The sequence below is a fragment of the Macaca nemestrina genome, chromosome 13, assembly GCF_043159975.1.
Source record: "Macaca nemestrina isolate mMacNem1 chromosome 13, mMacNem.hap1, whole genome shotgun sequence".
In the NCBI taxonomy this organism is placed as follows: Eukaryota; Metazoa; Chordata; class Mammalia; order Primates; family Cercopithecidae; genus Macaca; species Macaca nemestrina.
In genome coordinates this window covers 86,240,530-86,254,201 of record NC_092137.1, presented here as the reverse complement: position 1 = coordinate 86,254,201, position 13,672 = coordinate 86,240,530, and the positions used below count along the sequence as shown (strand labels likewise).

Below are 13,672 nucleotides of genomic sequence, written 5' to 3'. Positions count from 1 at the left end.
TTTGTCTCAATCTTCCTTCTTTTGCCAGGTACTAGGGCAGTTACATAAAGAGAAGACAGAGATGCTCTGTGCTCCACGGGTCAATCCAATGGAGAGGACAGACAGGCAAAGCAATATGGTCGGCACTAAAACAAAAGGCAAGCAGAAAGTGCTGTGGGGTCACAAAGAGAGCTCTGCCTGGGGCTCTTGAGGAGTACTTCACAGTCGACTTCTAGCCAGCCTCCCTTCCTCCTTGAAACTAGACCGCACACTTCTGCAAAACTAATCTAGCCATAATCACAACTTTCTTTGCTCACTCATACATTTTCTTATAACTATTTTCTGAAAATCTCTGCTTGACTTTCAGGGCCATATATTCTGGCCCCAACTCACTCCTAAGTACTTCCCAACAGGTACCTGGCCCTCCAACCAAGGTCCTAACTCTATCCCTCTTCCTGCCTTGGCCCACTCCTCTCACTGGCCCCATACCCCACCTATTTGTGGCTCACTAAGCCTGTGGCCAACCCACCTGAATGTAAGCCTCTGACAGTGTGATCATCTGGGGAAGGATGTCAGTCACCTGGAGGTCTTGTAATTCATACCATTTGCCTGTCCCCTGCAGAAAGTATGAAGAGCTGGGTTAGTCTGCTCTCTAAAACCAAAAGGGTGTAGAAGGAAATGATCATAGCCAAGGTTAGAAAAATTAGAATAATAGCCACTAGACATCATCCAGCAAGAATCATAAAGAAGAGAGTACATGGGCCGGGCGTGGTGGCTCACGCCTGTAATCTCAGCACTTTTGGAGGCCGATGCGGGTGGATCACGAGGGCAGGAGATCAAGACCATCCTGGCTAACACGATGAAACCCCATCTCTACTTAAAATACAAAAAATCAGCTGGACGTGGTGGCGGGCGCCTGTAGTCCCAGCTCCTCAAGAGGCTGAGGCAGGAGAATGGCGTGAACCTGGGAGGCGGAGCTTGCAGTGAGCCGAGATTGCACCACTATACTCCAGCCTGGGTGACAGAGCGAGACTCTGTCTCAAAAAAAAAAAAAAACAGAGGGTACATGACTTCTGTGGGCCTGATTCAATTAACAGGACTTTTGATGTGTCAATCATGGCAAACTCAATTTTTTAAAGTACAGTTTTTTTTGTTTGTTTGTTTGCTATTTGGTTTGTTTTTTTGAGACAGGGTCTCACTCTGTCATTCAGGCTGGAGTGCAGTGGTGTAACCACAGCTCACTGCAGCCTCGACCCTCTGGACTCAAGCAATCCTCCCGCCTCAGCCTCCCAGGTAGCTGGGACTACAGGTGTGTGCCACTACAACTGGCTAATTTTTTTTTTTAAATAGAGATGGGGTTCCACTGTGTTGCCCAGGCTAGCTCCTGGTCTCAAAAGATCCTCCCACCTCAGCCTCCTAAAGTGCTAGGATTATGGGAATAAGCCACTGTGCCTGGCCCCTTAAAGTACAATGGAGTCTGAAACACTTCTGTACATCTTTTTAAAAGGAATTTAGTGGACACTAAAGTGGAGAAAAGAGGAAGCCCTCTAATCATCACCTATGTCTCCTTCCTGCTCAGAAATGACAGACTAGACATTCGCACTTATGAGGTACACAGTGTCAACCACTGAGAGAACCTAAATATGGACATTCCTGGCTGGGTGCAGGGGCTCACGCCTGTAATCCCAGCATTTTGGGAGGCCGAGGCGGGCGGATCACTTGAGGTCAGGAGTTTGAGACCAGCCTGGCCAACATAGTAAAACCCCATCTCTACCAAAAATACAAAAATTAGCCAGGCGTGGTGGCAGGCGCCTGTAGGTCCCAGCTACTTGGGAGGCTGAGGCAGGAGAATCACTTGAACCCAGGAGGTGGAGGTTGCAGTGAGCCAAGATCATGCCACTGCACTCCAGCCTGAGTGACAGACGGAGACCCTGTCTTAAAAAAAAAAAAAAAAAAAAGCAACAGGTCATCAAGAAAAGGTGTCCTTGGTGGACACTGTCTATCACACTAACCTGATTCCTTTGGCCTAAGAAACCAGTGCTGCAAATACAGCAAAACATATCTCACTTCATGCTTCCACGAACAAGGGAAAAAGGTTTCTAGATTAAGGCAGAAGCACCTCTGGCCGCCCACCCTGCCTTATCCAACCAAAGTTCTAAGACATGCCAAAAACCACTATTGTAGAATATAAACATTCCAGATCCTCTGGATATTATAACAGTTGAGAAAACAGGAAACAAGGAAAGCTCAGGATCACATAAGCAAGTTCCCATTCCTGCTTCAAGGACGAGTTAAGACATGAGCTTTGAAGCAGAGTACTTGGGTTCAAATCCTAATTCTACTGACTTGAGGTCAATTACTGAAACTCGGAGCCTAGGTCTCCTCCTCTGTAAAAAAGATGATACTGACACCTGTCTTGGAATTGTGTTTTAATGAAAAAAAATGAGATTAATGTACATTAAGTAACTGGCGTACTGCCTAATCACAGTAAAGCACTTGATAAACAGAAGCTAGTTAAGATTAAACCCACAGTTCCAGAAGAGACTAATCAAATGAGAACAATTTATGCTAATAATCTATGTGATATCAAATATATCAAGTACATGTTTTATCTGTTTTCAGCTTGAAATAAATTCACAAAATTTTTAAGATGAAAGGGAGCCCCTAAACCAGTGCTTCGCAAATTTCTTTTTTTTTTTTTTTTTTTTTTTTTTTTTGAGACGGAGTCTCGTTCTGTCACCCCGGCTGGAGTGCAGTGGCACAAGCTCGGTTCACTGCAAGCTCCGCCTCCTGGGCTCATGCCATTCTCCTGCCTCAGCCTCCCGAGTAGCTGGGACTACAGGCGCCCGCCACCACGTCCGGCTGATTTTTTGTATTTTCAGTAGAGACAGGGTTTCACCATGTTAGCCAGGATGGTCTCGATCTCCTGACCTCGTGATCTGCTCGCCTCGGCCTCCAAAAGTGCTGGGATTACAGGTGTGAGCCACCGCGCCCAGCCACAAACTTTAATTTCTTACAAATCAGAGGGTCATGTTAAAATCCAGGTTCTGATTTAGTAGGTTTGAGGGGCCTGAGAGTCTGCATTTCTAACAAGCTGATTTCTTTTTTTTGAGACAGAGTCTCGCTCTGTCATCCAGGCTGGAGTCCAGTGGCGTGATCTCGGCTCACTGCAAGCTCCGCCTCCCGGGTTCACGCCATTCTCCTGCCTCAGCCTCCCCAGTAGCTGGGACTACAGGCGCCCGCCACCTCGCCCGGCTAGTTTTTTTGTATTAATTAGCAAAGGCAGGTGGATCACAAGGTCAGGAGTTCAAGACCAGCTTGGCCAAGATGGTGAAACCCCATCTCCACTAAAAATACAAAAATTAGCCGGGCATGGTGACGGGCACCTGTAATCCCATAATCCCAGCTATTTGGGAGGCTACAGCAGAGAACTGCTTGAACCCAGGAGGCGGAGGTTGCAGTGAGCCAATATCACACCACTGCACTCCAGCCTGGGCTACAGAGCGAGACTGTCTCAAAAAAAAAAAAAAGAAAAAAAGAAAAGCTCCCAAGCTGAGTCCAATGTGTAGCTAAAATTGAGAACCACTGCCTTAAACTAACTACTGACAGCACTATTACTTGCAAAATCCCAAAGCCAAGGCCAAGCAAGGACAAACTGAAGGGAGCTGCCCTCTGAGACGCCAAAGAAACACCTGTTTTTGCCACTCTGTGCCATGAGACTAGGTCAGCAGCCACTCACATGATGAAGCACATGGATCCGGTAGGAGCCCTCGGAGGGCTTGCCATCATGCACGATGTTGGCAATGAGGTCATAGGTGGTATTCTTGTGTACTGCTTGTACTTCTTCAGACAAGTATTCTCTGAGATCCACATTGCTGTTAATGGTGAAAATAAAGCCGGAATAATCAGACAAAGGCTGTGCAGCTAAGGAAGCTGTCCTACACAAACAGACCACAAAGGCTCTCAGTAGGCCTGCAGAGTCAAGAAGGTCCAGTTGTGTTGGAATTCACAAAATATGCCAAAATGAATGACAGGGTTACACAGCTTCCCACATGACTAAAAAAATAAATAAATAAATAAATGACAGGAAGTGGCTTATACCTATAATCCCAACACTTTGAGAGGTCAAGGTAGGAGGACTGCTTGAGCCCAGGAGTTCAAGACCAGCCTGGGCAATGTAGTGCGACCCCTACAAAAAAAAAAAAAAATCAGCCAGACATGGTGGTACATGCCTGTGGTCCTAGCTACTCAGGAGGCTGAGGTGAGAGGATCACTTGAGTCCAGGAGATTACGGCTAAAGTGAGCCAGGACCACACTACTGCACTCCAGCCATGGCGACAGTGAGACCCTGTCTCACAAAACCCCCAAAAAGAAGAACTTTCAAACAGTTAAAAAGGAAAACATATAGACAGTTAACAAGATTATTAAGAGACTATTTTAAACACATAATTTTAGGAAAATATATCATTTTGGAGCCTACAAATATTTATAAAAACTTAAACAATACAAAGTAAAATAAAAAAGATATTACATCATAAAAGTTGTTTGATGTGCTACAACTCATTACATGAAACAAAACCATGTTATTACTGAAGAGTTCACAAGAAACAGCTAATGGTGGTCACGTCCAGTTATATATCTCCCTTTGAAGTCAGACTGTGAATCTATTAACTTTTCAAATTACAGAGTTTAAAATGTAAACCATGTGGTAATAAACAAACATACAACTTTGTTGTAATTATTATATGTAGCTTCCTATGTATTGGTGACAGCTATTTGTTTCTACAGACGGACAGTGTCCCATATATGATGCAGTCAGACTGCAATAAACATTTACCGTTAAGAAAATAGAGGCCAGGTGCAGTGGCTCATGCCTGTAATCCCAACACTTTGGGAGGCCAAGGTGGGCAGACTGCCTGAGCTTAGGAGTTCGAAACCAGCCTGGGCAACATGGTGAAACCCTGCCTCTACTAAAGTGCAAAAAAAAAAAATTAGCTGGGTGCGGCGGCATGCACCTGTAGTCCCACCCACTCAGGAGGCTGAGGCAGGAGAATTGCTTGAACCTGGGAGGCAGAGGTTGCAGTGAAGCGAGATCACGCCACTGCACTCCAGCCTGGGCAACAGAGCGAGACTCCATCTCCAAAAAAAAAAATGGGAGGTATGAGTCCTCAGTCCATGTGAGCTCTAGATAGCCAACCTGCCTTCCTGCTGCCAAAAACTGACTTCTCATTTTCTCTTCAGCTTGAAAAAAAGCTGACTAGACTTGTCTAAATGAGTATCAGAGAAGTCTTTTTTTTTTTTTTTTTTTTTTTGAGACAGAGTCTCACTCTGTCGCCCAGGCTGGAGTGCAATGGTGCTATCTCGGCTCACTGCAAGCGCCATCTCCTGGGTTCTCGCCATTCTCCTGCCTCAGCCACCCCAGTACCTGGGACTACAGGTGCCCACCACCACGCCCGGCTACTTTTTGTATTTTTAGTAGAGACGGGGTTTCACTGTGTTAGCCAGGATGGTCTCGATCTCCTGACTTCATGATCCACCCACCTCGGCCTCCCAAAGTGCTGGGATTACAGGCGTGAGCCACCCGCCCAGCCCGGAGAAGTCTTTATACTCAAGATTTCATGACTGAACCAAAACTGTCCATGTGGCAAAAGAGAAATACTACGTTTAATCATTTTGTTTTAGTAAACAGGAAAAGGAGCAAACTATTCATTTTTTTTTTTTTTAGTAGAGACGAGATCTTGCTATATTGTCCAGGCTGGTCTCAAACTCTTGAGCTCAAGCAAACCTCCCACCTCGGCCTCCCAAAGTGGTGACATTACAGATGTGAGCCACTGCACCCAGCCTAAAAGAGCAAACTATACTCATCTCCCAGCCACAGCAACAGACCAGTTAAGAGAATGGCTAATTACCTGAAAGTGAAACTTTAAACCTGCCCTCAAAAATCTGTCTCCAAATAAGCAGAGGGTGCCTAATCACTGTAAGTCTGATAACTCTGACAAAAATAGGATGTGTTATGAATAAATCACAGGAGAAGACAGGTATGAAAAGGATCCTTTTCAAGAAGTATGGACGATGAAATGATCCAGAATCGTATTACTCGAAGTAATTACAGCACATAAAATATTTAAAAGTGCAAGTTTCCAAAATTAGTCACAATTTGATGTTCTCTAAAAGACTGCCTAGTTAAGAACCAAGTTTTCTCTTAACTTCTCTGAAGTAAGCTTTCTGAAGGACAAACTTTTATACTGGGCCTACTCTAGGCCCATAAAAGAAAACAATGGGACAAGGAAATTTCTGTGGCAACTGAGCAGGAAGTATCATTGATACACAGTCTTCCTCCCTCTGGAGCTGCCCTTGGAATCAAGACTGCCCCTACCTACCAGGAACAGACAGATGACTGGTAATTCACAAGAGGCTAGTGCTGAAATAAAACCCTGATGCACAGACTTTCAAAGAAAGCAGCTCAGGCCGGGCGCGGTGGCTCAAGCCTGTAATCCCAGCACTTTGGGAGGCCGAGACGGGCGGATCACGAGGTCAGGAGATCGAGACCATCCTGGCTAACACGGTGAAACCCCGTCTCTACTAAAAAATACAAAAAAAACTAGCCGGGAGCGGTGGCGGGCGCCTGTAGTCCCAACTACTCGGGAGGCTGAGGCAGGAGAACGGCGTGAACCCGGGAGGCGGAGCTTGCAGTGAGCTGAGATCCGGCCACTGCACTCCAGCCTGGGCGGCAGAGCGAGACTCCGTCTCAAAAAAAAAAAAAAAAAAAAAGAAAGCAGCTCTGCCATCCTACTCAAGGAGGCAGAGAACAAACCTCCATGTCTCCCTATTTAATTCTACTGTCTCACAAACAAAATGTTAGTGGAGAAAAGTGGGGGAAAAGAGAAAAGAGAAAATTGCCCTGTAATTCTCAACTGCAAATGTTCTCTCTCCTCACCCTCCATGGTTCTAAGAGTCCTAGCAATACTATAACAAGATGTTACACCTGGACAAACCCCGAGGGCTCAGGCCCATCTACTCCAAGCTGCTCATTTTATCTTTGAGAGAACATACCCAGAAAACATGCAAACTACGGGTCTGAGGGCCCACCACTAAGGCAGCCTAAAACTCGGGCCTCTTAATTTTAGATACTACCTTCTTAAACGCTACGTAGAATTTAAAACTGACACTCCTTCTTTCTTTCTTTTTTTTTTTTTGAGCACAGTCACACTCTATCACCCAGGCTGCAGGGCAGTGACACCATCTCACCTCACTGTAGCCTCAATCTCCAAGGTTCAAGTAATCCTCCTGCCTCAGCCCCTCAAGTAGCTGGGACTACAGGTGTGCACCACCACATCGGGCTGATTTTTTGTATTTTTTTTGTAGAGAAGGGGTTTTGCCATGTTGCCCAGGCTGGTCTTGAACTCCTGAGCTCAAGCAATCCATCTGCCTTGGCCTCCCAACGTGCTGGGATTACAGGTGAGCCACCATGACCGGCCCAACATCTTCTTAAGTGTGAAAAACCTTGTCTCTTGAGAACTGAAAACCAACAGTCTACCCCCAAAAGGATTTTGCAGAAGTTTTCTGAGTTAGAAGGAAGCAAATTAAAAGCATCTAGTACAACTCCAGTGTGCAAAAAGGTGTGATAGCCAGCAAATAGATGGGCAGACCCTCACTACTCAGGACATCTTCCAAACCAGGCAGAATTCTACTTGTCCTATCCTACTTGCATCATTTCTTCTTCTCTACGCAGGAGGACTATAATTTCCGGCCAGCAACAGGAGAGGAGATAAAACAGGGATTGCCTCCTAGTAAACATCCATCTTTTGTGGTCCCTGAAGTTAAGTGTATCCTTCCAATAAAAACTGTTATCTACTGTAGGTAGGCTCTGTTAATTGTAATCCCCAACTAAGACAGTCCAAAATTAATACTGGTAAAAACATAAGAGAAGAAATCCAGGTTCACTCCCCGTGAGAGGAAGTGAAGCAGGGTGTTACTTACGTAATAGGGAAATTGACAATAGTTGGATTCTTCTCAACAAAGAAGTTGTTCTTAGTGAATCTCTTGATACAAAAGATTAGATATGGAGGTAGCTTGGTAAGCTGGAAGCGCTTCAGAAAGTTCTCCTTGTAAGTCTTATATTCCTAGAGAAAAAAAAGAAAATTATCAAATTAGTGCTGAAGTTCAGTAGGTATTAGAGCAGGGGCATGAGGTTTTCATTTTGGTTTTTGAAAATGTAATTTTGCCTCACACCGAAAGTTCACAAGACTCTTGGTCCCAGAAATTATGTATGAGGCTTAGGATGTGCAGTTTGGCTAAGGCTGACTTAAAAAAAAGGCCAGGCCTGGTGGCTCACGCCTGTAATCCTATCACTATAGGACGCCGAGGCAGGCGGATCACTTCAGCACAGAAGTTCCAGACGAGCCTTGACAACATGGTGAAACCCAATCTCTACTAAAAAAGAAAAAAAAGAAAAAAAAAAAAAAAAAAAAAAAAAGGCCGGGCACGGTGGCTTACGCCTGTAATCCCAGCACTTTGGGAGGCCAAGGCCGGTGGATCATGAGGCCAGGAGATCGAGACCATCCTGGCTAACATGGTGAAATCCTGTCTCTACTAAAAATACAAAAAATTAGCTGGGTGTGGTGGCGGGCGCCTATAGTCCCAGCAACTCGGGAGGCTGAGCCAGGAGAATGGCGTGAACCCGGGAGGCAGAGCTTGCAGTGAGCCGAGATCGCGTCACTGCACTCCAGCCTGGGCGACAAGAGTGAGACTCTGTCTCAAAAAAAAAAAAAAGGAAAAAGAAAAAAAATATATATATATATATATAAATATGTATGTAAAGAAAGCAAGCTAACCAGGCATGATGGTTCATGCCTATAATCCCAATGTTTTGAGAGGCTGAGGCAGGCAGATCACTTGAGGCCAGGAGATCGAGACCAGCCTGGCCAACATGGTGAAACCCCATCTCTACTAAAAATTCAAACATTAGCTGGGCATGGTGGCATGTACCTGTAGTCCCAGCTATTCAGGAGGCTGAGGCAGAAGAATTGCTTGAACCCGGTAGGCAGAGGTTGCAGTAGGCTGAGATCACACCACTGCACTCCAGACAAGGAAACAGAGTGAGACTCCATCTCAAAAAAAAAAGTATATCTCCCCACTTTTTGGAGTTTCTCCTCTCCTAAATGACCTTCCTTTCTCTATACTACCCAGAAGCAGGCAGAAAGCTGAAAAAAGGATATATGAGAAGTACAAGAGGGGGCACTGTGGTTGGGCACTGGTTCACATCTATAATCCCAACACTTTGGGAGGTCAAGGTGGGAAGATACCTTGAGGCCAGGAGTTAAAGACCAGCCTGGGCAACAGAGTGAGAGCTCTCTCTACAAAAAAACTTAGCTGGGCGTGGGGAAGCGTGTCTTTTTTTTCTTCACAAAATAAAAAATTGGCCAGGCACGATGGCTCTCACCTGTAATCCCAGCACTTTGGGAGGCCGAGGCGGGTGGATCATCTGAGGTCGGGAGTTCGAGACCAACCTGACCAACATGGAGAAACCCCATCTCTACTAAAAAGTCCCAGCTACTCAGGAGGCTAAGGTGAGAGGATCACTTGAGCCCAAGAGTTTGAAGTTGCAGTGAGCCATGATCATGCCACTGCACCCCAGCCTGGGTGACAGAGCAAGACCCTGTCTCAGAAAATAATAAAAAGATGGGCACTGTAAGTTAAGAGCTGGGGGTGACCAGCTAGAAATACCAAGGAGTCTGGGAGGCTCAATAAAGTCAATATACTTTAAAATAAATACATTACATACATGTGGTGATTCTTATGTATAAAATGATAATGGGCCGGGCGTGGTGGCTCACGCCTATAATTCCAGCACTTTGGGAGGCGAGGCAGATGGATCACTTGAGGTCAAGAGTTCGAGACTAGCCTGGCCAACATGCTGAAATCTCATCTCTACTAAAAATACAAAAAAATTAGCTGGGCATGGTGGTGGATGTCTGTAATCCCAGTTACTCAGGAGGCTGAGGCAGGAGAATCACTTGAAACTGGAAGGTGGAGATTGCAGTGAGCTGAAATCATGCCACTGCACTCCAGCTTGGGCGACAAGAGCAAAACTGTCTTGAAAAAGAAAAAAAAGGCCGGGCGCGGTGGCTCAAGCCTGTAATCCCAGCACTTTGGGAGGCCGAGATGGGCGGATCACGAGGTCAGGAGATCGAGACCATCCTGGCTAACACGGTGAAACCCCGTCTCTACTAAAAAATACAAAAAACTAGCCGGGCGAGGTGGCTGGCGCCTGTAGTCCCAGCTACTCGGGAGGCTGAGGCAGGAGAATGGCGTGAACCCGGGAGGCGGAGCTTGCAGTGAGCTGAGATCCAGCCACTGCACTCCAGTCTGGGCGACAGAGCGAGACTCCGTCTCAAAAAAAAAAAAAAAAAAAGAAAAAAAAAAGAAAATGAAAAAGTAGAGAGCGCAAAGATAAGTATAGGCAGGGCAGGTGTGTTAATGGGCTACCTTCTCAGTGATGCCATTGAATTTGGCCAGGATGTTGAAGAGTGGCACTTGGGGAATGATGAGCTGCTCCTTCTCGTCCTTGTAGAGGGGGGCAGTAGGAAGGTCAAGTGTCAGGTACATAAAAGTGGACTCCACCATCGTCTCCTGGTACTCATCATTATGGAGCAACTGCTCTTTTTCTTCTGCTGGCTAGAAATGAATGAGAAGAAAAGAGAGGAAAGAAGTGTGAGTGGTATAAGAACAAACACAGAACCGGTGTTTTGCTACACTGACATTTCCTTCATCTCAAAGAACAAAGAGAGGTGCCTGAGAGACTGGGCAGTTGGCATGCACCACCTGGTTAGATTAACTTAAGAACCAACAGGTTTCCTTCTTTAAAGAGATTTTGCTTATATACCAGACTATCTAAAAAGCTCTGAGGCCAAGTGTGATGGCTCACGCCTGTAATCTCAACACTTTGGGAGACAAAGGTGAGAGGACTGCTTGAGTCCAAGACTTCGAGACCAGCCTGGGCAACACGGGGAGACTCTATCTCTACAAAAAATAAAAAACTGGCCGGGCACGACGGCTCTCATCTGTAATCCCAGCACTTTGGGAGGTAGAGGGAGGTAGATCACCTGAGGTCGGGAGTTCGAGACCAACCTGACCAACATGGAGAAACCCCATCTCTACTAAAAATACAAAATCAGCTAGGCATGGTGGTGCATGCCTGTAATCCCAGCTACTTGGGAGGCTGAGGCAGGAGAATCACTTGAACTTGGGAGGCGGAGGTTGCAGTGAGCCAAGATCGTGCCATTGCACTCCAGCCTGGGCAACAAGAGTGAAACTCCGTCTCAATTAAATAAATAAATAAATAAATAAAACTAAAATAAAAATTAAAAATTAGCCCAGTGTGCTGCTGTGCATCTATAGTCCCAGCTTCTGGGGAGGTTGAGGTGGTAGGATCACTTGAGCAGGGGAGGTTGAGGCTGCAGTGAACCATAATCACACCACTACACTCAGCCTGAGTGATAGAGTGAGATCTTGTCTCAAAAAGAAAAAAAAAAAAAATCCATTAAAAAAAGAAAGAAAGTGGGCCAGGCACAGTGGCTCACGCCTGTAATCCCAGCACTTTGGGAGGCCGAGGCGGGTGGATCACCTAAGGTCAGGAGTTTGAGACCAGCCTGACCAACATGGTAAAACCTCGTCTCTACTAAAAATAGAAAAATTAGCCAGGTTTGGTGGTACATGCCTGTAATCCCAGCTACTTGGGAGGCTGAGGCAGGAGAATTGCTTGAACCCGGGAGGTGGAGGCTGCAGTGAGCTGAGATCATGACATTGCACTACAGACTGGGCAACAAGAGCAAAACTCCATCTCAAAAAAGAAAAGCTCTAAGACCATCTAAGAAGCTTAGCTGAGGGCCAGGCGCAGTGGCTCATGCCTGTAATCCCAACAGTTTGGGAGGCCAAGGCAGGCAGATCACCTGAGGTCAGGAGTTCCAGACCAGCCTGGACCAACATGGTGAAGCCCCATCACTACTAAAAACACAAAATTAGCTAGGCATGGTGGTAAGCGCCTGTATTCGCAGCTACTGAGGAGGCTAAGGCAAGAGAATCGTTTGAACCCAGAAAGTAGAAGTTGCAGTGAGTGGAGATGGCGCCACTGCACTCCAGCCTTGGCGAAAGAGGAAGACCGTCTCAGAAAAACAAAAAGAAAGCTTAGCTGAGCTTTCTGAAAAAACACAGCAGCACCACTTAGTTGGCCAGAACACTTCAACCAGCAAAGTACATCCAACCACTAACTCCCAAACTGAAAAGTGAGCTGCCACTAGGCAGGTGGCTTTGTTGAACCTCTTCATGGGGCAAGCAGGCTTGTCAGTTCTCTAAGCATCTCTTCATCTCCCCTACGTCCCCTCAAGCAATATAAATCAGTCCATGACCCAGGCTCAGCTAACTCACCAGATCAGGATGGGGAAGCTTTTTAGTGAAGATCCTCATGGACCCCTGGAAAACATCAGTCACAATAGCTGCACAAACAGGAAGCAAGAGACAAATTCCATGAGGATGGAAAACATGTCTAAAATATATTTCCAGCTTGTAAATTTCTGAAATAAACCAGCATCTTCCAACAAAAGACCCAGAGCTCTCACTAAACACAGAAGTTTCCTTTTGTACCATATACCACCAGGGTACCTTTATAATTATTTGTGTAAATAATTACTTTATTTCTCTTCCTTAAGACAACTTTTGATCCTCCATCACAGGGCCTGGTCCATAAAAGAAAAGGTAAATGTATTCAAAATGAAGGAATGATTTACAGAGCCCGGCAATACATGAATTACAAAAAAAATTCACAAGAGAAACAAGGAAAACCAAGGAACTTCCCATAACCATAAGCTACTTTCAAAGGAAGACAATGTCCAAACTGTAATGAAGACAAGAGGACAATGACAGACTAAGAGATGGGCCAGAACAGGATCAAAGCAACAAGAGAGAAAGCACAACCAAGTTCTAGAATCTTGCCAAAACGTAAGTTTGAGAGCTCACAGGGTTAACACAGGCTGAAGACACCTGGTAGAGAGGGCAGGGCCATCCAGTGGGAAGAGCAACAGGCCACAATCCCACATCAAGACACCATCACGCCTATAATCCCAGCACTTTGGGCAGATCACCTGAGGTCAGGAGTTTGAGACCAGCCTGGCCAACAAGGTGAAATCCCATCTCTACTAAAAATACAAAAATTAGCTGAGCGTGGTGGTAGGTGCCTGTAATCCTAGCTACTCTTGGGAGGCTGAGGGAGGAGAACTGCTTGAACCTAGGAGATGGAGGCTACCATGAACTGAGACTGTGCCACTGCACTCCAGCCTAAGTGACAGAGCAAGACTCCGTCTCAAAAAATACATAAAATAAAATATCATTGTGACTATAACCATATTCTAGCAAAAACTATGCAGAGGGGCCTATTCGGAAAGAACATTTAGTTTATGTATAAAACAGATACCACCCTACCCCAGATAAAGAGTTAACAAAAGAATGGGAAGTTGCCTCAGCCCCACAAGTCGCTAGGACTACAGCCACCACACCTGGCTAACTTTTGTATTTTTGGTAGAGATGGGGTTTCACCATGTTGGCCAGGCCGGTCTCAAACTCCTGACCTCAGGTAATCCACCCACCTCGGCCTCTCAAAGAGGATTATAAGCATGAGCCATCTCGCCCAGACGCAAAG

General features: G+C 45.8%; 1 protein-coding gene across 5 annotated transcripts in view; it reads right to left on the bottom strand.

The window, feature by feature from the left end:
* Positions 1 to 13,672, bottom strand: part of LOC105465388 (ubiquitin specific peptidase 39) — an 87,667-nt gene that overhangs the window by 52,587 nt on the left and 21,408 nt on the right. For 4 of the 5 annotated variants that reach the window (XM_071077005.1, XM_071077004.1, XM_071077006.1 and 1 more), the window contains exons 8-12: positions 12,406 to 12,473; positions 10,468 to 10,656; positions 7,960 to 8,102; positions 3,719 to 3,854; positions 509 to 595 (exon numbers count right to left, since the gene is read on the bottom strand). In XM_071077005.1, coding sequence (XP_070933106.1) covers positions 509 to 595; positions 3,719 to 3,854; positions 7,960 to 8,102; positions 10,468 to 10,656; positions 12,406 to 12,473 — 623 coding nt within the window. The remainder of the gene's footprint in view (positions 1 to 508; positions 596 to 3,718; positions 3,855 to 7,959; positions 8,103 to 10,467; positions 10,657 to 12,405; positions 12,474 to 13,672) is intronic. The other variant, XM_011713824.3, reaches the window with a different exon arrangement.